Below are 24,644 nucleotides of genomic sequence, written 5' to 3' on the forward strand. Positions count from 1 at the left end.
CCGGGAATTCCACCCAAGCATATGGCCTGAGAAAACTGAAGACTGGGGAGCTATTATCGACAAGCCTGGGAACATAGAGGTCGTGTTGGTTTAAGGTACCCATGAGATGTGCAGTAGAGATGCTTCATTGGCTGGAAAGGGAAGTCAAGCTGATGGAGAGGAAAAATAGCTCAGTAGAAATTCTAAAATAATATCTAGAAATTTGTATAAGGTCATATAAGGTGCATATAATGGTCATCTTTTTACATAATTATGCTAGTTGCTAAAATTCCTGGTTAATTTTCTATATTTTTTCTTTTGTGACTTTGTCTGGGTTGTATGTTTCAACTGATAATCTGAAATGGTTGCTTCTAATATCTATTCTCTGTGTGTCACAAATAAGAATATATCCTACTGTAAGCCCTTCTGGCCAGCATAAGTAAAAGGAGAACTCTAGTCTCCTTTACCCCATTGCTGCATACATTCTGTGATTTCCAAACCCGCTATAATTCCTCTTTCTCCTCCATGTGTCCAATATCCACATGATTTCTTTCTCATTAAGCTTTGATTTAGAAAGGTATCAGCTGTAATTTTTAATTTAATGTAACTTTCTTTTATTTAATTATTAACCTATCACCTCTCCCAAGACTATAACAATTCTAATTATCCAGTATTCCTATCTGTATCACCAGTTCTGTAATTACTCTACCGAGCATCAAGACCTCCTGGTTTTGAATTTAAATACCCCCCAAATTGCTATTAGGCACATTCCCCCCAAAAAAGATGGTGGGGTCTTACTTCACTTTGAACAAATAAGATTCTATGCATTTTTTTTTCCTTTATGTTCTCTTCCCAATAGTATCTATATTTCCTCTCTGCCAGGGCAATACATGCTGGCAATAGAGCATCTCTTTGAGATGATAATCACATTCTTAATAGCCACCTGAAACAATTAGTCAACAGACTCAAGGACTTGGGGAAAATTGTCTAGGGTGGCTGATGTTATTTTAGACAAGTCAATGTAAATATCAGAAGTCACGTCAAAAGACAAATAGGAACATCTGTTTCTTCTCTCCTGGTGGCAGAGTAGGCTACACAGAATTAAATATTGCCAGTATGTACATAACAAAAGACATAAAACGATCCATGAATGCCAGGTTGTACAGTATTCTGGCAATGTGCTTTGTTTTTTCTGCCAAATTGGTCTATTTGCAGACGTCTGCCCTTATCTAATGCACTTTTTTTTTGATAACTTTAAAGGAATTCCAGCTGTCTCCTCTTCACAGAAATGTTTGGTAAAAGCATATATTAGAGAGCCCTATGATCAATGAAAAGAGAAATCTCTGCAAGTGATTGCATTCATTCAAAACAGATATCAATCTGCCTAGTGGACATTGGTCTATTCCCTCTCATGGGTTCTAGAGACAGTCTTTTAATACAGAGGTCCCCAGCCCATGGGCTGTAGACTGGTACTGGTCCGTGGCCTGTTAGGAACTGGGCCTCACAGCAGGAGGTGAACAGCGAGTCCATGAGCAAATCTTCATCTGTATTTTCAGCCGCTCCCCAGCACTAGCATCATTGTCTTAGCTCCACCTCAGATCATCAGGCATTAGATTCTCATAGGGAGCACTGGTCCCTTATGCCAAAAAGGTTGGGGACCGCTGATTTAATATATAGAGCCCCTTCTCACTTAACTAACGGATTCGGAGAGAAGTCAATAAATGCACTGGGGAGAGATGGACAGAAATGGCTCGATAGTCGAGGGATGATGCAGCACAACCAATCAGAACACTCTCATCAACACATTGAGAAATGTTTTCAGGACTCTTTATCTTCTTGGCAGGTTGCTTATAGGAATAAATTATTCTATCTCTCTCAGTTCTCATTACAAATGTCAAATGACCCTGGACTTGCGGAACAAATTTCCCGCTTTTACCCCAGAAGATCCATAGCTTCTAGAAGATTCAAAATGGCCTTGAGTTTTTAATACTTATGCCATGAATGTTTTCAGAAAACCCCAAAATAACAGTATTGTAGTGAATGCTGCCTTGTGACTGCAAATGTCAATCAAAAACATGTCAAGTTAGATAAAAAAAGTTATTCTGATCACATGACAACATTTTGACAAATACTCAAATACATGCATATACCACCTGAACCATTCAATCAAATGGCAAGTGAATAATTTCCTCAACAACTGGTTATTAAATTTATGATTGGAATCATTTACGAGAACAAATAATTATAAAAATAGACATGTATTCAAAATGAAAGAAGACCCTTCAAAATCTGTCCTTTAAAGCTATTTAAATTATATTTTTTGGTTAGTTTTAAGAATAAGTCCCACAAAGTAAGTTTAAGAGGGTTAAACAAAGACTTAAAACAGCAGTTATTATTATGATTAGAAAGCAGAAATATATTCTTGATTCATCGCCCCTTTAAACAACTTCCTTTATCTATAGTACAAACTCCTCACTTTTTAAGATTTTGCCATGTTTTCGTGTAACAGCACCTTGAGTTGCAATTTTGTAATGTTAGAGGTTTTTTTTTTGCCTCTTCTAGTATGAATTCATTAATTATATATGTGTTAATACATTATCTTTCATTGACTCATGGGCCAAAAATACATTTTTACTAATGCTTTGGTAAAATTAAAATGTAGATTAAAAAAATATATCCATCTAAGGATTCTGATTTCAGTTGCTGAAAAAGACAGAGGATGGCTTTTTTTTGGGGGGGGGTGTTGTGTGCAAACTCATTTATGAGGCATGTTGATATTAGAGAAAATAGCAAAAACAGCAAAAGTCAAAGTATAAAATGGAATTATTTTTCTCTATTAAAAACCAAGTCTGACATAAATTCCCTAAACATTACCACTGCCTTATAAAGTCGTTGTGGAACCAATATTTAGTGAGCTGTTAGAAATACTTACTGGCAGTCCATACATTCCTCACTCTGCTTGTTGGAGAAGGTTATTGTTATTCATGTGATGGATAGAAATGCAAAATGAGTTCTCTGAGAGACCATAACCCTGCAGGTCCATAATTCTTCTCTGATGGTACCACATTAGTCATTTCGGTAACTTAATTTTTGAATCTGTTTCTGTCTCCCTGAAGGAACGAGAGAAATCCTATATAAAATGTATCCAACCTGAAAAGAAGACTCAGTTCTTTACCTCAAGTAAGATAAATTAGAGACATGGAAAGGAGACTGTTATAATGCCTGGGCGATATGAAGAAGTACAACTAAAAATTTTGGAAGGACACAATGAGCATCCTTCTATGATTATTTTAGAGCAGGGGTCAGCGAACCCCAGCCTCCAGACCTGCTTTTGTACACCCTGCATGCTAGGATTAGTTTTTACATTTTTAAAAGGTTGTAATAAAAACGAAGAAAAAATATGCGACAGAGACCATATGTAGCCTGTGAAGTCAAAAATATTTCCCATCTGGTCCTTTGCAGACATGTGCTGACTCCTGTTTTAGGGCAACCTGATGAAATAATGGGAGATGACTAAGCCTACAAAACCACACATCTGAACGCCTTGTTAATGGGCGATTATCCACGTGGCATGTGGGAGTTGGCTTGATCCACTATTAAGGTAACCTTCACCCACCTCCTGTCCACTTTCTTCAAGACAGCAAAGTCCCTGTCTCTCACGTTTTCACTGATTCCTAGATTTTAGATGGCATTGAAAAAAGACTTCTGAGTTAAACATGTGCTTACATCAGTAAGAGGATTTACTATGTAAGGGAGTCCCAAACTAAGGGCAGAGGCACAGCCAGAATGTAAGAAAGTCTTGGAATAAAGAAACTAGAAGACTATTTGGGATTATGGCGATTTTCAAATATGCCCTCAAAATCTTAGACACTCCTCCCTTCAAGAGGTGGAGTTTAATTTTCCTCCCCTTGACTGAATACTGGACTTAGGGACTTGGTTCTAATGAATAAAATATGGTAGAAATGATGGTATGTCACTTTTGAGATTAGATTACAAAGGGTTCCACTTCTGTCTTGAACATGCTCTCATTCTCCTGAGTCACTTGCTTTGGAGGAAGGCAGCTGCCACGTCAGGGGGATACAGATCAGGCTATGGAAAGGCCCGTATGGTGAAGAACTGAGTGCTCTGGCCAATGGTCAGTAAGAACATGACCAGAGCAAGCTTCCTCATTTGACAGTGTATGTGTGAGGGTGTGGTGAGTATATGGGGACACTGAGCTGAGTAGACACTACAAATATTTTGTTTATCCCACCTTTAAGCAGCTGTGGATGTGAAGGACGCACCATGGATTGAGTCAATTTTAATGTATTTATGTCTTTCTCCTTTCGCAATCTGCTTTTATCTTCATAGATTGCAGCTCTTTGTGATCCAGCCCAGTTTACTGAATCCTTTTTCTTTTGAAACTGATTTTTGAGTTTCTAAGTCCAGAACAGTGGGTTTTCTTCCAAGAAATCCCAATATTGTCTAAAGAGAATTACCTTCTGGCAATTAAAGCTGTTCATCTCAGCACTCTCCTTTCTCCCCACCTCCCTCTGACACTTACCTCCGTTTTGTTCTACTTTTTCTACTCATTCCCCAGATTTTCTTCCCTGTGCACTTTGGGACAGCACTGCCAGCAGATGACCTGCCACCCTCTCACCCCACACCCTGACACCTTGAGCTCAAAGAGCTATGGATGTGAAATGTCATTCCTCCTGATCTGATCTAGCCCTCTCATGTGTATAAAGGAGGGAACAGAAACTTGTGTGTAAGTAGTTTCAGAAACAATCCCCTTTGATACATGGCATTAAAACATCTAAAGGTTGGTTTGGCCATCATTTGTTTTCCGTGTATTGAATATTTAATATTACTTAATATTATACTGTGATATAATAAGAAATATATAATTAGTCTTTGTCTCCAGTTTCTGGCATAAAGCTCCTAAAACCTCTGTAATTTTCTGAGTGATAAGGGTGATAGAAACATCTTTGTTATATATAATAAGCCCTTTTCAAACATACCTGAGTATATGCTAATGAGGTGACTCTTGGTGGTTTCTCAGATAGCTTCAGGATGGGGGCAGGTTACCAGAGAACTCAACCATATTATTGTAGGATTGGTACTTTCAGCCCCATCTCTGAACACTGGGGCTGGGGATTGAGTCAATCACCTATGGCCAATGATTGAATCAATCATGGCTATGTAATGGAACCTTCATAAAAACCCTAAACGAGGTTTGAAGAACCTTCATAAAAACCTTAAACAACAGGAGTGGTGAATGCATCCACATCCTGAGCATGTCTTACTCCAACCCCACAGAAGCTCCTGCATTCGGGACCCTCTGGACTTCACTCTATATCCCTATTCATCTGGCTATTCATTTGTATCCTTTATAATAAACCAGTAACAGTAAGTAAACTGTTTTCCCTGAGTTCTGTGGGTTGGTCTAGCAAGTTGGAGAACCCTTGGAGGGAGTTATGAGGTCCCCTTACTTTAATAGCCAGTCAGGCAAAAGTATGGGTAGCCCAGACTTACAACTGTCATCCGCAGTAGTCTTAGAGGACTGAGCCCTTAACCTGTGGGGATTTGATGATAGTTGGTGTTGGAATTAAATTAAATTATAGGACACCCAGCTGATGAAGTTGGAGAGTTGGAGAATTAGTTAGTGTGAGGGAAAAACCAACACCTTTGGTGTCAGAAGTATCGTGACTAGGAAGAGAACATAGTAGTAGTAGCACTTACTCACTGTGCTAAATGCTTTACATGTGTTACTTCACTTAATCCTCACCCAAACTACTGTGAGATGAACACCATCTTTATTATTATTATTTTTTATATAAGGCAATTGAGGCTTCCAATTAAGTAACGTACTCGAATTCCCACTGATCGAGTGAAGATTGAGACCTGGTCTAACTACTCTAAGATTACGTCCGTATTCTGATTCATGCCTCCTTTGCAGCACCAGAAAAACACGCCAACAAAGTCTTTGTTGCTTAATGCTGACAGGAAATCACCTTCACCTCCCAAAGATCTTTGTTAATAAAGAAAACAAATAGCTTTGAGGTAGATTTAGCTGTTGTCAAATAACCACAGGTCTGACATCATGGGGGCTATTCTCTGCCCAGGAAAAGGGAGATTTCAAAACCTAAATTATACACAAGGCAGGCAATCATAGAAGAGAAAAGGATTAACAGGCTTCCTTTAACTGTAACTGCCATATTCTGCTTTCAGAAGCAATGCTTTGTTACCATGTTCACTGCTCTTTTAGTCCCTAAAGAACTCTTTCAACAATGATTTATCTTAATTTAACTTTCTTTCTTTTTTTTTTTCCAGGAAAGTAAGCAGTACACTTCATTCAAGAGAAATGATTTGCAGTCATGGTAAATTCCCTTTGTTTGCTTACTCATTTGTTCATTCATTTGGCCACCTACAAATATTTACTGAGTGGCTGATATTAAAAAATGTCATTTCTCTAAAATACTATAAGCCCTTTCACTTTTAGAGGTAAATATATATGAGACTTTACGACTGCATTTGTGCTCAGGATATTTTTTTTATAATGCACTGTCTGCTTTAACCAGAGTTGAAGTTTTATAGTAAAAATCTATTACCCGGGAGATGAAAAATTGGCCTACGGCCAGTAATAATTGATAGTTTTTCAACATAAAGAGCAAAGAATGTTCTATAAACTAAAAAAGAATGACACAAACAAACAAGTACATTCCAAACTTATGTATGTTATAATTTTCAGGAAACTGGCTTTTTATTTCTTTTCTCGGCTGAAACTTCACTGTTAGCTCATAAGGGTTTATGATTCTTTTGGCTGGTACCTGTTGAAGAAATAATGGCAGACTTACTGAATGGAGAGCAACAGATAGATGGTCAGGAGTCTTTCTACACAGAGAAAAGTAAAATTATAAATCATTTTAGGGAAAGAATTCCCATGGCAGGAAAAAAACAATTTGACCATACTTTTTCTGGGATACCAGCAAGACTTCCTCCTTGCTCTGAATGTGATTTTACTGGGCTGAGTCAGTTTTCAATTCTACACTCAGGCTATTTAAAAAAGCATTTTGTTTTCTGGATTTTTTTCCCTGTGGAAAGGGAAAATTGATATCTTTCACCTAGATGAAATAATAATAATAGTAATAATAATAATTATTAATAATAATGGCTATCTTTTTTTGAATGCCTACTATATATTTACATGTCAGACTTTAGGCTTATTCTTTTATATATTTTATTGCTAATCTTTTCCCAAATCTCTGAAAGTAAAGATTATTATTCTTATTTTACAGATGAGAAAGCCGAAGCTGACAGGGACTTATGTAAGTCTACAGGCCAGTAAGCGGCAGAGCTGGGACTCAAACCCAGATCTGGCTGCCATTGTAGCCTGTGCCCTCTCATTCATTATACACTGTATAATGCCTCTCCAACTGACTTTAGACCCAACTTATTGTATGAAAATACTCATGCTATATAATTAAATATTATGCGGAATTCTATTTGAATTAGAATTTAGTTAATTTTCTAGGCATAAATTTATTGTGAAACCATTCCTCTTTGCACACCAGGAACCTCCTCTGAAGACATCTTTTGGTAGTTGAGAGATGTGATGTTTAATCATGTTTTGCAGATTACTAACTTTTGTGGTCAGTGAGCTAGACTGCTTCAAAACTGTCCTTATGAAACTTTGTATTTGGAAATCTAACACTGTATAGTATCAATGAAAAAGTTGAAAAGTAAAACTTCAAGATTCAGTCTCCTAAGATCAAAGGCTGAATTTGAAAATCAGGTCTTAAATCCATAAACTGGCTTATTTCTAAGACTTCTTTTCTAAAATGAATCCTAAGAAAACCTTGACCTCTAGAAACAAACTGAAGGACACTAGATATTGAAAGATGGAGCTGGTAAAGTACAGCTAAGTAGATGATGAGTTCCAACTTCCCCTAATTTAATGAGTGGTAGATAAGGAAACGGCAGCAGTCGAACACCAAGAGAGAAGCAATTCCCTGTGGCTGCTAATATATAAACATCGGGCTTCTAAAGACAAGGTTAACGCAGAAGCCAAAGAATTTCCCAGCATAAACAGAAAGCTCAAATTTCGCCCTTGCCTGGGGCTGCCATTTAAAATGAAGCTACTCATAAACAGTACTTTTGGCATTCCTTTGACCCACTGTCAAACAACTAGGAAATGACATTTTAAAAAGTGAACACACACAAATTTTAAAAGTCTAACTCCATGCCGCCTTCCAATGCACTCTCTTTTAGACTAACAATATTGTTTAGTTTCTCTAGGTCTTATTATTAGTTCCAGGATCTCTCCACAAGTTGGTTTCCCATGGACACGTTCCAGCCACCACTGACAGTCAAAGTGTGCTTTTCTCGTTTTTGCCTTTATTTCCCCTTTTGATGTTTTTTCACCTTTCCTACTGCATCGGTTTTCATTTTATATCTCCTTCCATTCACTTTCACTTGCCCCTGCTTCTTTCCCATCCTTGGTGCTTATCTCTGGTTGGGTACGCCTCATCTACAGCTTTTCTCCACACCTCCAGTGTTCAAGGTGAGACTTTTAAGTAGTGTCGGTGCCTCCTTGAAAATTCACTTGATCTTTTATAATGAAGAAAGAGTGGAAAGGAGGAGAACAGATTGATAAAAATGTATATTACTAGCCATCACGTTGTGTCCTTTTAACTGTCATTGTCTCTCTAACTTAGAAAACAAAGACAACAATTCAATAATCAGTAGTATTTACTGATGACGGCTTATGGTGAAATGTTCACCATACTCTTGGTCCATTAGTTTTAAGTATAGTTGAACGACTCTTTCCCTCACCCTTCCAATTCTAGAGTTTCATGTGCCCTAGGCCTAGCAGTGCATGTCCCTGGGCACAGTGACTGGCTCAGGGGTAGGCACTTGACAATGCCAATCAGAGGCAATGAAACTCAATTCCAGATCTTTCACTGGAGCTGTTTAGGAAGAATCACATCTTCTTCTTCTTTTTTTTCTGGAGTTGATGTGAGGATACTGTTGCCCCAGCAAGGGAAGGATGTCTGAAATAGAGCCAACACAGAGGGAGGGAGAACATAGAGATGATGAGGAAGACCCAGCCCAAATGCAATTGTTTGAGTTTCTGATCCAGCATCGCCTGGACTTCTCAGATACAGGTTTGATTAACCAGTTTGATTTAGCTTCTTGTCTTTAAATCTGAGAGCCTTGGCTTATGAAAACTACATGGTGGATTGCTTATGATTTTCACACTTGGTTGTACATTGGCAACACCCTGGGAGTTTAAAAAATTACTGACTTAAAAATATCCATGGACTGGTTTGTGCAATGTCATAGGTAGTCCTCACAATGTCACAGTCCCAGCCATGTTGAGCTCGGTCGTGATTATCATCAAAAAGTGCCCACTGAGTGTATCCTTGCACATGAAGATACCTTTCCAAAGAGAATGTCATAGACAATTCTGGGATTGTCTTTTAGTTTATTTCTCATTTCTTTTATATCCCCCATCTTTTGAATTTAGTGCCCCTATGCCCTCATCTACCATCAAAACTGTCTCTTAAGGAAAAATAACAGTGCCAGTTTGACTTGGCTACAGTACAATCCCCATTTCCTATTACTCCTCTGATGACAAACATTCAAAATGCAAATTTTCACGCACAAAGGAAGAATAATTCTTGAAATAATACTTGATGCCTGAGCGGACTTGAAGCTCACACTTGATTTAGTAGAGCTGCATAGACAGCAGAGTGTGACTGACTGCTCAGCAAAAGCAACAGAATTTAGTCAGCAAATTTCGAGGGGAGAGTAATTTTAAACAAACAACAACAAAAATAAACAGAAATAGTATATGATAATGTAACTGAACTTCAACCCTTCACAGAGCCAAGGGCTTTGGAAAATACTAGCAAGATCACATACATTAACTTCTTCATCTGTCAGAAGGAGAGACTGGCTATGATCAATCAGCATAGACTGGAATTCAGAGATTTATTCCCACAGCTATACCCACTTTTGATCTCTCCACTCCTGAATTTTAAGCCCCATGATTATAGAAAATAGATATTCAGACTTCTATACTCACATCTTCCTGTTTCTGCTTGCTTTTCATTAGTAGTCTCTAGATTTTTCTCATTCCATAAGGTTTTAACAAGTTACAAATGTATGTATGCATGTTTGTATGTATAATGAATATTGGAGAAGGTTTGTGTTTTTAAAAAAATGGCTACACTAATATATAGCCCATTCCACAATGGACTATACACTAAAAGGTTTAACCAAAATTGGGCAATTAATTTTTTTGGCTGTGATTGTAATGGAAAGTCTATAGGAAGACCATTCTGGCAATGAGAGGAAGTCATCGAGAAGGTTTGATCTAGCCAGCTGTGTCCTCACATTCAACCATCAAAATAGTCCAGTCATTCTATTTTAGATAATGCTTCTCAAATTGTGATCCATACATCTAGCACCCAGATCTGGTTTCTAAATACTATTCTCTACTATAAGGAACCAAAGCTTCTTGAGAAATGGCTCATGTCAGGGCTTATGCAGAGAAAGTATAAAATGAACTTTCTGGTTAGCTAGAAAGCAAAGAAATGCTCAAAAAATGATAGGGCATGTCAAACGGACACAGAAACCACCTTGAAGAAATACTTGATAGTAGTCAATTATAATCCATTGAGTAGAATAGAACACCATGAGTTCATGATGATATAAATAAGCAAATAAATGAATACATTGAAAGATTGATGAAAAATGGTATGTTTGTATAGTTTAATGTACATCTCACAAAATACAAATTAACTACAAATGACGAAAAGAGTAACTAACTGCACAGTTGAGGAGACTTTCACACACCACTTTAATGAAATAATCAAAGTGAACATTATCAGTAATGAGCTGAATTGAAATTATGGGCACTTCATAGCATGCCATGAGAATACAATATCACCTCTGAGACAGTTCTGTAAAGATGCCTAACTTGAATTCAGTCATGAAAAATCATTAGACAAATCCAAATTGGAAACATTTTACAATATAACTGGCCTGTAATCCTCAAAATCTCAAGGTCAATAAAGTCAAATGAAGGCTGAAGATCTCTTCTAAACTGGAGAGTAGAGACATGACAACAAAATAAACCAAGTGATTTTGAACTGGATCTTTTTGTTAGGAAGGATATTATAGGGAAAAAAATGGGATCTGAAAATTAGATGGTAGTAATGTATCAATATTCATTTTCTGATTTTGATCTTTTTTTTTTCTTCTGTGCTCATGTAGGAGGACTGGCCATGTTTGTAGAAAATGCACAGTGAAATATTTGGGGGCAAGGGATACCAGATCTGCAACCTACTCTCAATTGTTCTGGAAGAAAACAGTTCTTTTCATTGTACTTATAAATTTGCTATAAGTTTAAGATTGTTTAAAATTTTTAAAAGTACATTAAAAAATGGTGCTCCAAAGATTCACTGCATCTAGTTAATACACAGCTTTCTGAGTTGTTCGAGGGCTAGAACTAGGGGCAGAATTCACATTTTTGGCATTCACCATATGTGGCAGCTTTAGCCTGAGAGAGTAAGTCCTCAGGAGAGCAGCAGTTCACCCAGCACGCAGCAAAACTGCCCCACTTTTGCTCCCCATTCTAGCGCCAGCCTCCTCATCCCTCTGACTCTTTCCTCTCAAACCTTATATCTACTTTCTTTCTGCCAGCAGCTAAGACTGTAAGCGAACAGTGGAGAATTCTCAGGGCAGAGAATTGAGAAATGATTCAAGTGGATCTGCTAGTGTTTTTGTCCAAGGAGAATAGAGTACTCTGGTTTTCTGTGTATCATTCCTCAAGCAGGGCAATCCCTGGAGGTAGAGTCATTTCCTGAGACTGCCTCTGATGGCTCCAGAGTGACAGGAGTTAGGCGAAAACAGGCATGCTTGAGCAAGGCATTAGGAGAGTGTGGCATGCGTCCAGGTAATTCCAGTGTAGGTGGACTGTTTTAAGGCTCTCTCCGGTGTAATAGGAAAGCACAACTTTGTTACACTAGAAAATTGAAATTTTGAAATATAATGGCAAAATCCTGATGTGAAAATCCAGTACTGTTCAAATAGCAATACTTCTCTGTAAGGACAAAACAAAACAAAACCTTTCTCTGCTGAAAAATTCATATTTAATATTATAAGCTCTCAAATGTCCTACTGGCATGGTGTCAACATTGAAAAAAAAATGTTTTAGCTCTATATTCCCAGGGATCAAGTTTTCAACAAAACAAAGACAAATGCATGTGAGTGATGCATTCTTTATCCTCAGTTTTGGAAATCAAAACAAATGGTTAAACACATATAGCTCGAATTACTCACAGACATCTATAAGATTTAAAGAAAGATACTTTAAAAATTATTAAAAGACCCACTATATATGCCCTGATCAACTGCTCTTTTCTTTTATTATTTTTAGGAGCTAACTTAGGATCACCTTTCATGTGAGTTCTCTAGATAATTTTGGAGGACTTTTAAAAAAAGTTTCCCCATCTGTGAAATGAGAGGGTTGCCCTAGATACTCTCAGAGGCCTATCTGGCTATTAAAAACCATGATTCAGAGTTTTTGAGTTAAGGATGGAAATATTTACTGGTTATGAAGGAAAGAGCTCATAAAGAATCAATTTTCATGAATTTGATGGTTATGAAGAATTACAGAATTTGATATCCAGAGAGGACCTTAAGATTATTAGATGAAGGATTTGATTACTGCCTAAGAGATGAAAATAGAATTCAGGTGTACTGGTTCCTAGTTCAGGGCTTTTTCCACTAGCTTACAACTTTTTCCTTTTCGTTTCTTCTTCTCTCTTTCCCTTTCTACTTTCCTTCTTTCCCTCCTTCCTGCTTTTTCTCCTCCCCTCCTGAGCTTCACAATCATAAGTGACAATTCATGATCATTCATTAACTAGGAAGTTGCTGACTGAAAATAAACAAATAACAATAATAACACCTCTTGTGGGTAGGAGAACATTTTGGATTCCATACTATCTAAATCATCTAAAATAATCTTTCTGTGAGTTATCTTTTTTGTTAATACTCCGTGTTTTCTTTCTTTTGTAGTTTATGAGAATTTTCTTTATGCCTGAATGTTTTGCTTTTGCTAAATTGGAAATTTAGTCTCAAGATTGGCTAGTATACCCTTCCTAGGGTGGACCAAGCAAGAAATACCTGGACTGCCACAACGGGGGATAGAAATGGAAAGTACTATTTTTCCCAGAAAGTTTGAATTAGTGTAAGCTAGATTCAATAGTTGTAGAAAAGGAAAAAAGACTCATCCTTGATCCTTCTCTTTCTCTCAGATGCCACATCCAATGTCAGTAAACTCTGTTTGCTTTACCTTTAAAATCTGTCTAGAATCAGACTAATTATCCCTCCTTCCCTTCACTGCTGCTTGGGACAAGCCATCAGTATTTTTGCTTCAGTAGACTCTCTACCTGTTTTTGCTCCAGTAGACTCTCTCCTTAGCCCCCTACAGTCAGTTCTCAACTCTACAACCAGAAGTTCGTTTTAAAATGCAAGTCAGATCATGTCCCTTCTCTGCTTAAGCTTAAAATGTTATATTCTCACTTCGCCTAAGGAAAAAGACAAAGTTCTTTGTCTTTTTCTTTACATGGCTCACAGTTCCCTGGACAATGATTGTCTAAATAGAGTCCTCATCCCAGGGCACCAGCATCATTAAGGAATTATTAGAAATGCAAATTCTCAGGCACCACAGACTTCCTGAATCAGAGACTGGGTTAACATGCTCCCAGGTGATTACGACACATGCTCAATTATGAAACTCACCTGTCTAATGGGACCAACTCCAATCATCTCTCCAGTTACTCACACTGACCTTCTTGCTTTTCTTATAATAAGTCAGACCTCTCTCTTTCACTAGGGCTTTGGTGCTTGCTACTTCCTTTACTGGAACACTTTTTTCCCCAGGTAGCTACTCAGCTTACTTTCTTATGTTCTTCAGGTTTTTTCTCAAATTCAACTTAATAATCAGTGAGGTCCAGTATATTTGAAACCTTAACCTACCTCTCTCCTAAGTCTCCCACACCTATCACCAACTTAAACACAAATGAGCATCCCCTGTCTCTTCTTTCTAGTTTGACTTTTTGCCTGGCACTTGGCTTGGGGTCTCTCAGGAAGTTGCTGTCGAGATGTCAGCCTTCTCTATAGTAATCTGCAGGCTTGCCTGGGGCTGGAGGATCTAATTTTAGCCAGAATGGCTTTCTCATATGACTTGTAGATTGGTGCTTGCTGTTGGCAGGAGGCCTCAATTCCTTGCCAGGTAGACCTCTCCACAGTGCTGCTGGAGGGTCCTCAAGACATGGCAGCTGCCTTACCCCTGAGCAAGTGATCTGAGAGACAGGCAGGCAGAAGCCACACTCTTTTATGACCTAGACTTTTGTGACCTAGAATGTCATGCTCTATCACGTGATATTCTGACCCAGAACCATCAAGATAAGATACTCTCAAACTTCTGACCTACAGAAAGTCTGAGATAATAAATACCATTGTTGTTTTAAGCTGTTCAGTTTTGGGATAAATTTTCAGGCAACAATAGATAAGTAATACTTCATGTGCCACTATTTGACTTACCATATATTTCATTTAATTTTTAAAATCCATCAACTGCCACTCCTACGCATTCCCTAGAATATAAGCCCCAAGAAAGAAGGGTTTGTGTGTGTTTTCTCAGTGCCTAGAACAGTGCCTATATTGTCAAATAGTAGATATTTACAAAAGCATGTGGAATAAATACATAGAGAAGATGTATCTGGGTGGCAGGGAACTAAGCTAATATGATTGGAGGAGGGAAGAGTGCTGTGGGGTATCTCTGTGGTACCACTATTTTGTATAACTCTAGTGGACATCATTTGCATTGTATTCCATACACATGAAGACATCTGAGATCACGGCTCCCTGTGAAATTTATTTTGACCTTGACAATTCCCTGAATGGACTTTGGGGACTGCCATGAGGTCCCATTAGCCACAGTTTAAAACAAACTCATTTAGGAGAAAAAGACCATAGGCAGTTAGAACAAGAGCCAGCCTCAGCAGAGAGATCCTTGGTCTAGCATTTGATAGAAATAACAGAGAGTCAACAGACTTCAAGAGACCATGGGGGCTGGATAATGAATGTCTCAGTGGCAAAGTCTAAACTGAAGACCAATAACCAGAGTCCACCTTCTCCCTCATGTTCCTGACCTAACCTGGTATTTTCATAAAGTTTTAGAGGCAGGAAGTAGAAGTTGAAGAGTGACTGAATGCGAAGGCTATGTAAATATTGGGAGTACACTAGTTCCTTGGGAAGCTTGACTTGAAGAAAAAGAAGATTTAAATTTTGAAGGAGGAGATGGACTGGAGAAAGTCCATTTGGAACAGGAATTAACATGGTTGGGGAGAGGACGGTGTGTGCTGAGTGATCCTCAGGGAGACAGAAGAGGAAAAGCCTAGTGACATATGAGATTTAGTAAATGCATTTTAAATCTTATCTCTATTTGCAGAATTGTGTTGTTCATATTAAAAGAATTTACAAATATTAATAAGCAAAGTAAGTAAGTTTTTGGTGGGAAGGAGCTCTTCCTTACAATACAATACACTGACTGACTGAATCGTCTGTTCAGAGATTGTGCCAGGTGATTTCCATATATCATCTTGTTTAAATCTTCCCACAGTCCCACAAGATAGATTACCTCCCCCCTCATTTAATATTAGAAAACTAAGTTTTAGCTTAGAAAAACTGCCCAAGTAGGAAGCATAACTTGGACAATCAAGAGCTCTATCTATATTCGTGCTGAACTGTTTCTCTATAGGTAGGAAGGAATGTTCATACATGTTGTATCCTAAACCAGGACACCTCTAAGAGTGAAAAGGAATGTTGCTAATAATATGCCAAGGACGACAAGCATAAACAGGGATTACTCTGAGTCAAACAGGACCAATGATTCTCTAGCTAGGTGGGTTTTGGCTATTCTCACTATGAAAAATGCCTCAATGCTCATATTCTCTAAGTCCCGTTTAAAATCCTAAAGCTGACTCTGAAATAGAACTCCATGGTCATAACCACAACTCTGTTTAATGGGTTAATGTGGAAAGCACAACTAAAAATGAAATAGACTGTTAGGTCCTTCTGCTAATTTGCAGCAGGGGGTGGCTCAGAATGGCCCTGAATCAAGTAGAATGTAGAGTATAATTAAAGCAAGGTGGTGACATAGGCTTTTATTGCATTCTAATTTTTACCATGGAAATTTACATTTTGTTTAAGTTCTTGCTATTTTAAGTTCTATAGTATAAAACAAATATTTTTTTCATGAGAAAGCTGCTTTTCTTTATTCTCATTAAAAAAAAAAAGCTGGTCAATCACTAAGCTAAGCTTCTTTGAGTGATGGCAAAGTCAAAATTATGACTGCCTGATTTTACTCTTCACTGCACTTGTCACAAAAATTAAATTAAAGATCATGCTTATGAATATAATGCATGAACTGCTTCATGGAGTTCTAAAAGACAGACTGTCCCTTCTGTCCAGCCACATACAAAACAGCATGTCATGTGATACTTTAATATGCAGAGAAAATAAGAAGGCAGAGAGAAAATTCTGCCTCTCAGGAAATCCAGAGTGAATTCTACCAATGGTTTATATATTCAGAAAAATTTATTTTAGTAAAAACAATAATAATAGTACTTCTAATAGCAATGCTAGATCCTTTACACTTGTATAGTGCTTTCTAGTTTTCAAAATGTTTCCACATGTAATTTCATCTGACAAAAGAGATCATTAATATTTTAAAGTGCAGTATAGGGCTGCCTGATTTAGCATTGCAGAGGCTCAGTTTCCTGAAAAATGAGCATCACTTGTAGGCTTGTTGAATATTCTATGCAGAGGCAATTGTAAAGCAAGAGTCAAAGTGCCAGTGCTTTCTATAAAAATATGATGGAAAAATAGCATTCACTACCGAAAGCCACTGAAGGAGATGTACGTATGAAGAAAATTACTGTTCTAAACTTGTTGAATTTTAGAAGCATAAATTCTCTTTAGTTTTTTAATGAAAATATTTTTATTTTATAAATATGAAATAATTCTTGCCATATATATTTTTCAATTACACAGACATTCTGGAAGTTGAATATTAAAATCTCCAAAATCTGCCCCAGACTCTTCTCTACTCCTCTAAGATAATTCCTGAGGTCATCGGATATATATCATTCCAGACTATGTATTATAAATGTAGGTATGCATATACATACATATATAAGTACATATATATGTATATTTGTATATTTGTAGGTGTGTACTATCTACTAATTATTTATGTATCCTATCTTTATCTCTCTTTATCTGATTCTTGAATATGGCTGAGCTGATGCTTCTGTAAGGAAACTTCTTAGAAGCAGGAAATGATGAAGGAGATTGAATCAAGATTTATAAACAGTCACTAAAATTATTGTTTCCTTTTAGGCGTTTGGCAATTTGAGATGGTCTAGACTCTAGAATAGTGGTTCTCAAACTTGAGCATACGTCTGATTACTGTGCCCCAACTTAGAGATTCTGATGCAGTAGGTATGGGATGGGGCCCTAGAATTTGTATTTCTAACAAGTTCCCAGGTTATATTGGTGATGCAAATACAGGAATACCTTCTGAGAACCACTAGCTAGAGCTTGGGTTTTTATATATGCGGCAGAAGAAAGCACTAGAGCTTGGGGTTCAATGAACCATGCATGTGATACACAGAGAAACAAGTTCTTTAGTCCTAAATATAGTGGAAAATTTTCCAGGCTCAGTTTTATCATTGGTTGGAGAGGAAAAAGGGAAGAAAAAAGACTTTGTTGAGATTTCCTGATCTTATACACATACTAATAAGGTTTAAGGACAGTAGAAAACAAAACAAAACAAAACAACAACAAAAAACAAAATTCTGAGCCAAATTTGTAGTTTAAGGCATTTCTAAATTGGTAGTATCTTTAGGTATCTCAGAAAACAAAATGTAAATAAATGAGCTCCTAACTCAACTTTCAAAATCATCCACAAATAAAAATACAGGAAACATGACAATAGCAAAAAAAGAGAAATATACAAAGGAATAACAATAAATGTGAGTCTGGAGAAACAATAAACTGCAGATTTGACTTACATAGATTGGAGATATTGAAATCTCAGATACAATTTATTGTAAAAGATATTTTATGTGTCAAATAAAAAATGGACATGTATATTCTAAAATGAAAATCGTAATAATTAAAATGAGAAAACCAGAGAAGAGTTAAATATCAGATTAAAGTTGGATAGAAAACTAGAAAATTGAATGATAGACTTGAAAAATTAACAAGAAATTGTCAGAGACAAGGACACACAAAAAATGTAGGTTAAGTGTTATGAAGGACAGAGAAAGGAGGTAGTGAAGAAGTAATATTTGGTGAGGTGATATGTGAGAATTTTCAGAACTAATGAAAGATACCCATTTACATATCCAAGAAGCAAAGTAAATCCTAAGGAGAATAAAGAGAAATCTACACCAAGGTGCATTGTAGTGATACAGGAACAACAAAAATAAAGAATAGATTGTCAACGCAGCCAAAAAGAAAAAGACAGATAACCTGAAAAAGAACAATAATTAGGCTAAGAGATTACGTCTTTACAAATATAGAATTGATAAGACTGTGGGAAAATACCTTTAAAATATTGAAAGAAAATAACTACCAACCCCAGGAAAACTGCCTTAAAAAAAGAAAAGCAAAATAATATTTTCAAACAAAGCCTGAAAGACTTTCACTAAAGAAATCTCTACAAGATTTACTGCTGAAAGATGGAGGAAAAAGTGTAAGAAAAGCATGTTTTATTGAAGGTACTAAGTTTTCTATGTTATTCTTTCAGGAATTATTTTTTAAGGAAAAATAACTCACCTAAATTATTGGGAATTTGGAGTTGATGAAACTGGTGTTAATCAAGCTTTTTTCAAACAATTCTGCCTACAATTTGCTGGTTCATAGATAGCATTGTAATTTACATCAGATGCTAACCATTCAATTAGGGGTGTGAAATTACTAACCTTATTATAGGCATAGTGTTGCAGTGGGTCAAATCAAGTACATTGTGGTTCATAAAATTCCAATCAAAGTAATGAGAATAAACCTCTATATCCAAATGTCCGTAGTATAAAAAATGCAAGTAAATACATTTAGAAATTGTTTGACTTTTTGTTTCAATGTTCAATACTTTAGCAAAATATGTACTAACGTAATACTGCTTTTAATCAAGGCTGCAATGATGGCAACATCAGTAAAACTGGTTTTAATTTTCAGAAGGGAGAAAGGGAAAAGGATTAGAGAAGCTTTGTTATTTCTAAAAAAAAAGGAAGAGATTCTGACATTATCAAAACTGCCCAGATTTGGGTAAGTTAAAGAACTATTTGCAGTCTGTACTTTAAAAAATTCTGTAGAATGAGAAAATTTGACCATATGCTCTCAAAATTACTCTTCTGGAACTAAATACAGTTATTATGGCTTTATATTTACAGTTTTAATCTTGGTGAGTTTGTGTTTCAACTCCACTCTATGATCCTGTTGGAGAATGCATATTACAAGGTAAGCTGAGGTAATCAGTAATACTTATGATGGTTGAAAGTGGGGATGGTTGAAAGTGGGGTATTATTTAGCAGGTAAAAGTTTTCACACATTTGAAGGAAGTACTAGGAGGAATTCCCTTTTTAGTTAAAGGTGACATAACTGCAGCAGTTTGTGCCCCACCATGTACCACTTAGAAATGACAAGACTCAAGTTCTGGAGAACAACATTTGAGTAGGGCGTGCATGTAAATGGTATAATCACTCAGTGAGTCAGAGCCTCTCCAGGGAAAAGGCAACTGTTGTTTTTGCCCCTAATCCATTTCCCATCATGGCTTTAAGAGACTGTCCAGCAAATAACCTAATTACAGTAGGAAGTGCATACTTTGGCTGTCCTCCCAATCAGATACTGACAAAGCTTAGCACCTTGGGCCAGTTAGAGCTGTTGGGCTTCTCCAGGGTTCTAAGTGTTCTTCTCTGAATAATTCTAAACTTTCAAGCAAATTTCAATGAATTAAGATAGTGTGTACCCTATCATGGCCCTGATTAGGATAGTAATTATAATAGCCATCACTAATAGAAAGCCTAACCTGTGCTAGGTACTTTACACATACTATTTCTATTGTTTACTACTAGTTGGAAATGTTTACGCCTCTCACTCCTCACTCATAGGGCAGAGATTTTTACTGCTGTGCCCTTCTCTACATTCTCTATTTATGGAGAGCCAGGGAGAAAAAACAGTTCCATCTTGAGTCAGTTCCACCTGTCTAGGGAAGATGTGTCCTGGCCTGTTCTTCTCCATAAAATAAGCTAACCAGGGCAGCCTCTACCAGGCAGCCAAGGATACCAAGGACACCTGTACTTGCTCCTGAAGGAACAGAGGTCCTTCATGTTGAGGAGTGAAATCCATCAGGGAGCAGGGCAACCAGATACTCTGGTTTGATTTCATCAGTAATAACGCTAATGTTTTCAATTTCAAACTCCCTTATAGCTTTGCCTTCTCAAATGGTTCTGAACTCAATGAAGGTGAAGGCAGTGTCATTACTTATCATTTAGAACCCTGACACTCACATAGATGCTGTGTAGTCACGGAGGTGAGCTGCTCAAAAATCACCCTTCAAGAGAGAACTTTGTTATAGGGAATAAGGTTAGCAGACAGCTTCCAGCACCTATACTTTTGGATTCTCTGCAGCATAATGTTCACGCCAAGGCCACTTTCTCACCAAAGCTGCTTGTAGCCAGTGAGTGAGCAGGGGTAAGGGGGTCTGAGAGCCTAGCCATTTCTGCCCAGTACATGGCTCCTCTAATGCCCAGTGCTTACATGGGACCTCCCCAGACTTTCGAACTACAATACAGACTGAGGCTCTTCCTAGCTAATCCTCCTTCCTTGTCTTCTCTCTCTTAATCCTGCTCCTCTCCCCTTTATGCTCCACATACTTTCCCCCTATAAATTCCCTTTACTTCTACTTCATCTTGGCATCTTCTTCTTGGAAGACCCAAGCTGACACCATCAGTATTATCATACTCTCCATTTCACAGTGAATGAAGTGGGGCTCTAAGAAAGAAAGTGGAAAGCATAAATGCATTCCCCTTTGAGAAGTTTATGCATACTCTTAGGTTAGAGGTTTACTTGAAAAAAAAGCCTCATCTACATTTTAAAAGAAAAATTTGAATATCTTATAAGCGGTACTCCTGTTATAATAGAGAACAACTGAGTCCAATTGGACCTGCCATTCAATGCAGAAATGGAAAGATACATTGGCTTCTAGAAAATGGAAGAGAAAACTAAAGACAGGAAACATTTCCAGCACCCATTGCTGAGGTTTGATTTTAGACTCAGAATGTATTCATGAGGTAAATGATCCCAATAAGCCAAGAGCTATGGCACTGCTCATCAAGTTTGGATCTCAGCCTTCACCCTTACATGACTTCAGAACACTTAACTTGTAAGCTCTACCCACAACTCGACACTCTGAAGAAATGGAAAATACATCATGCTGAGAAAATAATTTTTAATTTTATTATTATTATTTATGCCTATAGCACCTGGTCTTCCTAGGTGGTCTCCCATCCAAGAACTAACCAGGCTTGACCCTGCTTAGCTTCCAAGATCAGACATCGGGCTCGTTCAGGGTGGCATGGCCATAGACTGAAAATAATTTTTAAAATTTGATTTTTACCTTAACAAATTAAACTTGAATTTGATTTTCTAATTTTTTTGTCTTCACATTCAAGGGAGGGTAAACATATTAGGAAAGAAAAAAGAATTATTTTGTGATTTTTGAACCTTTAGAAATATCTGAATATTAGAGCATACACATAATTTAAAAATTAAAATATCTTTTCCTGGCATAATTTTTTAAAGGAAGGAGGGATAGGACTTACCCTCGCTAGTGTCTTTTGCGCATTCTGGCTTCTTCGCTTTGCTCTTCTTGTGGGGTGGAGAGAGAACTTTTGGCTCCAATCCCTCTGGAAGCACAAACATTTAAAACATCCTTATTTAAATATTTATCAGTAGGGCTCAACATTGTTAAAGTTTAAAGATTTTTTTTTCCTTAGTAAACCCACAAATACAGTGAAGCCTAATGCAGATTCATCTGTCATCATGGCTGAGCTAAAGTTTGGTAAATACCTGTGATTCTCCAATGAAATTAGACTTCAAGTTCAAGCTTAGACACTTTTTTTTTTGTTGCCATCATTAATGATTCACACAAATGTGAATGAAATCTCATGTTTTTAAGTTTAAAAAATTCTCCATAAGGTAATATCAAATTATTTTTTTCTTCAGGAGAATTTGATTTAAAATTTCATGGATTAATTGATAGTTGTCATTATGCAATTTCATCCTTAAAATTTCATCCTCAAACAAGAGGACATTATCCTCTTGATGTATGCAAACCTGTTCTCTCCATAGCATTCCACATTTCAAGAAATGGTATTACTATTTACCCAGGAATTTAACCTAAGATTTAACCTAAAAAACTGAGATATCATTCGTATTATTTCTCTTCATTTACTTTTCCAGTAAAGCAGCCATAAGCTCTACCATATTCATTCACTGTGCTCATCCTTTGCAATCATCATCCTGGTCCAAACCAGCAGTATCATTTACCTTGGTTACTATAATAACCTTCTGAATCATAACTTCTAGTTTTTTAATCTCCCTGCAATCTATTCTCCATGTAGCAACCAGAGTTATCTTTTAAGCACAAACCAGATCATGTGGCTCCCCTGTTAAAAAACAAAACAAAACATTGTTCTTAGAATAAGATCCAAATCGAAATTCATGGCCCAGGACAACATGTTACTTGGGCTCTACCTACAACCCACTTTCTCATTGGCTTTAGGCTTTATTGACTCCTTTGGTGTTCTCCATTCACTACTAGGCTGGTTCCTGCCTCAGGACCTTTGCACCTTCTGCTCTTCTCCATCTCCCCCCAACATATTCTTATGTCTACCGCCTTCTCACTTTTTAATCTCAGATCAAATTCAGCTCCCAAGAAAGGCCTTCTCTGAACACCTAATGTTATGAGTCCCAGCAAAGGAAATCTCTCTCAAACACACTGTTTGGTGTATCTAAAATTATATTGTCTCATTCTTTATTTCTTTATTGTATGTCTCCCTCCTCTTCCCCACACTCAAGAATGTAAGTTCCATGAGAAAAATGCATTTATCTTTCCTAATCTTTTTAGTGCCCCTGGTGCTTAGCAGTCCCTTGAAAATTTAATTTCAAATTCTGTTTTATTTCCCCTTCACCCAGGCTTTTTTTAAAGGCCAAAATATAATGGTGCCTGTGCCTAATTCTCACTCTTTTAGCAGCTGTAGCCTTATACCAAGATTCTAAAATTACAGAGCTATGGCAACTCATTTTTCTTTTCCCATTTATTAAAAAATGAACAAAACAAAAAAATGTATTTGCTAAATGTGCTATTAAAAATGTTGGCATTGTGGATCACAAAAGTTTTTAGGCACTAAGGTTAGGCTTTCTGTGGTTGCAAGTCAGTCACATGCAAGGTCATTACCATGGCTGGGGGGACAATTTTTGCCAGTGGCGACATTAGTAGTTCTCCAAACTTCATCACCAGGTGAGATGGATGTTGACCCAGACTACAGAACTACAGAATGAGTTTAGCCAAAACAGAAATGAGATGCTTGGAAGAACTCACTGAGCATGGATGCTGGGCTCAAAGGGATTAGTAAAATGGTCAAAGAGACACTTGCAATTGCCCCAGTAGAAGACTCTAACTCTCTCATCACCCTGAAAAGTTCAGTCTGGAACTGGATCAAGAGGGACATTTTCAGTGTTGGGAATTCAATTACAAACCAGCATTTCCTGAAAGTGCATGATTGAGAAAAAAAAATCTTAATTCTTGATTTCTTGTCTGTATGGAAATTCTTGGGGAATAGGTGAGGTTTAAAAAGACATCTATTTGCCCACATTTTGAGATATTTAAGTACCCCCAAAGTACTAGAACTTCATTTTTGAAAAAGTTGTAGGACACCTCTTGGGTAGTTCGTGGGCCTGGATACATGTTAATTATCAACAGTCATCTATGATGTAAGAATAGCATCATTTCACAATCGCCATGGAAGCACTCAAATAAAAGTCACTGACATATATGGCCTCTATGCTAATATTTCTACTTGTGGCTCAGCAGGAACAACTCTCCCTCTTGGCCTGGGGAAGCTAAAGAAACATTCCTCAAAAGCACCCTATGCTTCTCCTTTACAGTGTGTCACATTACTTATGTTACCTCTATTTTCTAGCAAAGGGTGAAAAACCTGGATTTTTGCCATGAGTATGGCTTTGTCCTCTCAGAAACTCAACTATGCTCCTGGCATTATGTGACTAAACTGCCATAGGTCACTGCTGACTTTCTGTCCCTGCTGGCTCATGTTGGGGCCCATTTCAATAGTGCATAGTCTTGGAAATGAAAGGACATGGGAAGACATTTATGATGCTAGGATTAAAAAGCAGGGGTCCCCAAACCCCAGGCTGTGGACCGGCACTGGTCTGTAGCCTGTTAGGAACCAGGCCACACAGCAGGAGGTGAGTGGCAGGCCAGCAAAAGAAGTTTCATCTGTATTTGCAGCTGCTCCCCA

General features: G+C 37.4%; 1 protein-coding gene across 1 annotated transcript in view; it reads right to left on the bottom strand.

Annotated features, from left to right (window-relative positions):
• MACROD2 (mono-ADP ribosylhydrolase 2) overlaps nucleotides 1–24,644 on the bottom strand; it is a 1,804,338-nt gene that overhangs the window by 114,669 nt on the left and 1,665,025 nt on the right. The window contains exon 11 of the mRNA XM_039874459.1: nucleotides 21,927–22,010. Within this exon, the coding sequence (XP_039730393.1) occupies nucleotides 21,927–22,010 (84 nt within the window). The remainder of the gene's footprint in view (nucleotides 1–21,926; nucleotides 22,011–24,644) is intronic.

Source organism: Pteropus medius, unplaced genomic scaffold (genome assembly GCF_902729225.1).
Source record: "Pteropus medius unplaced genomic scaffold, Ma_sr-lr_union100, whole genome shotgun sequence".
NCBI lineage: Eukaryota > Metazoa > Chordata > Mammalia > Chiroptera > Pteropodidae > Pteropus > Pteropus medius.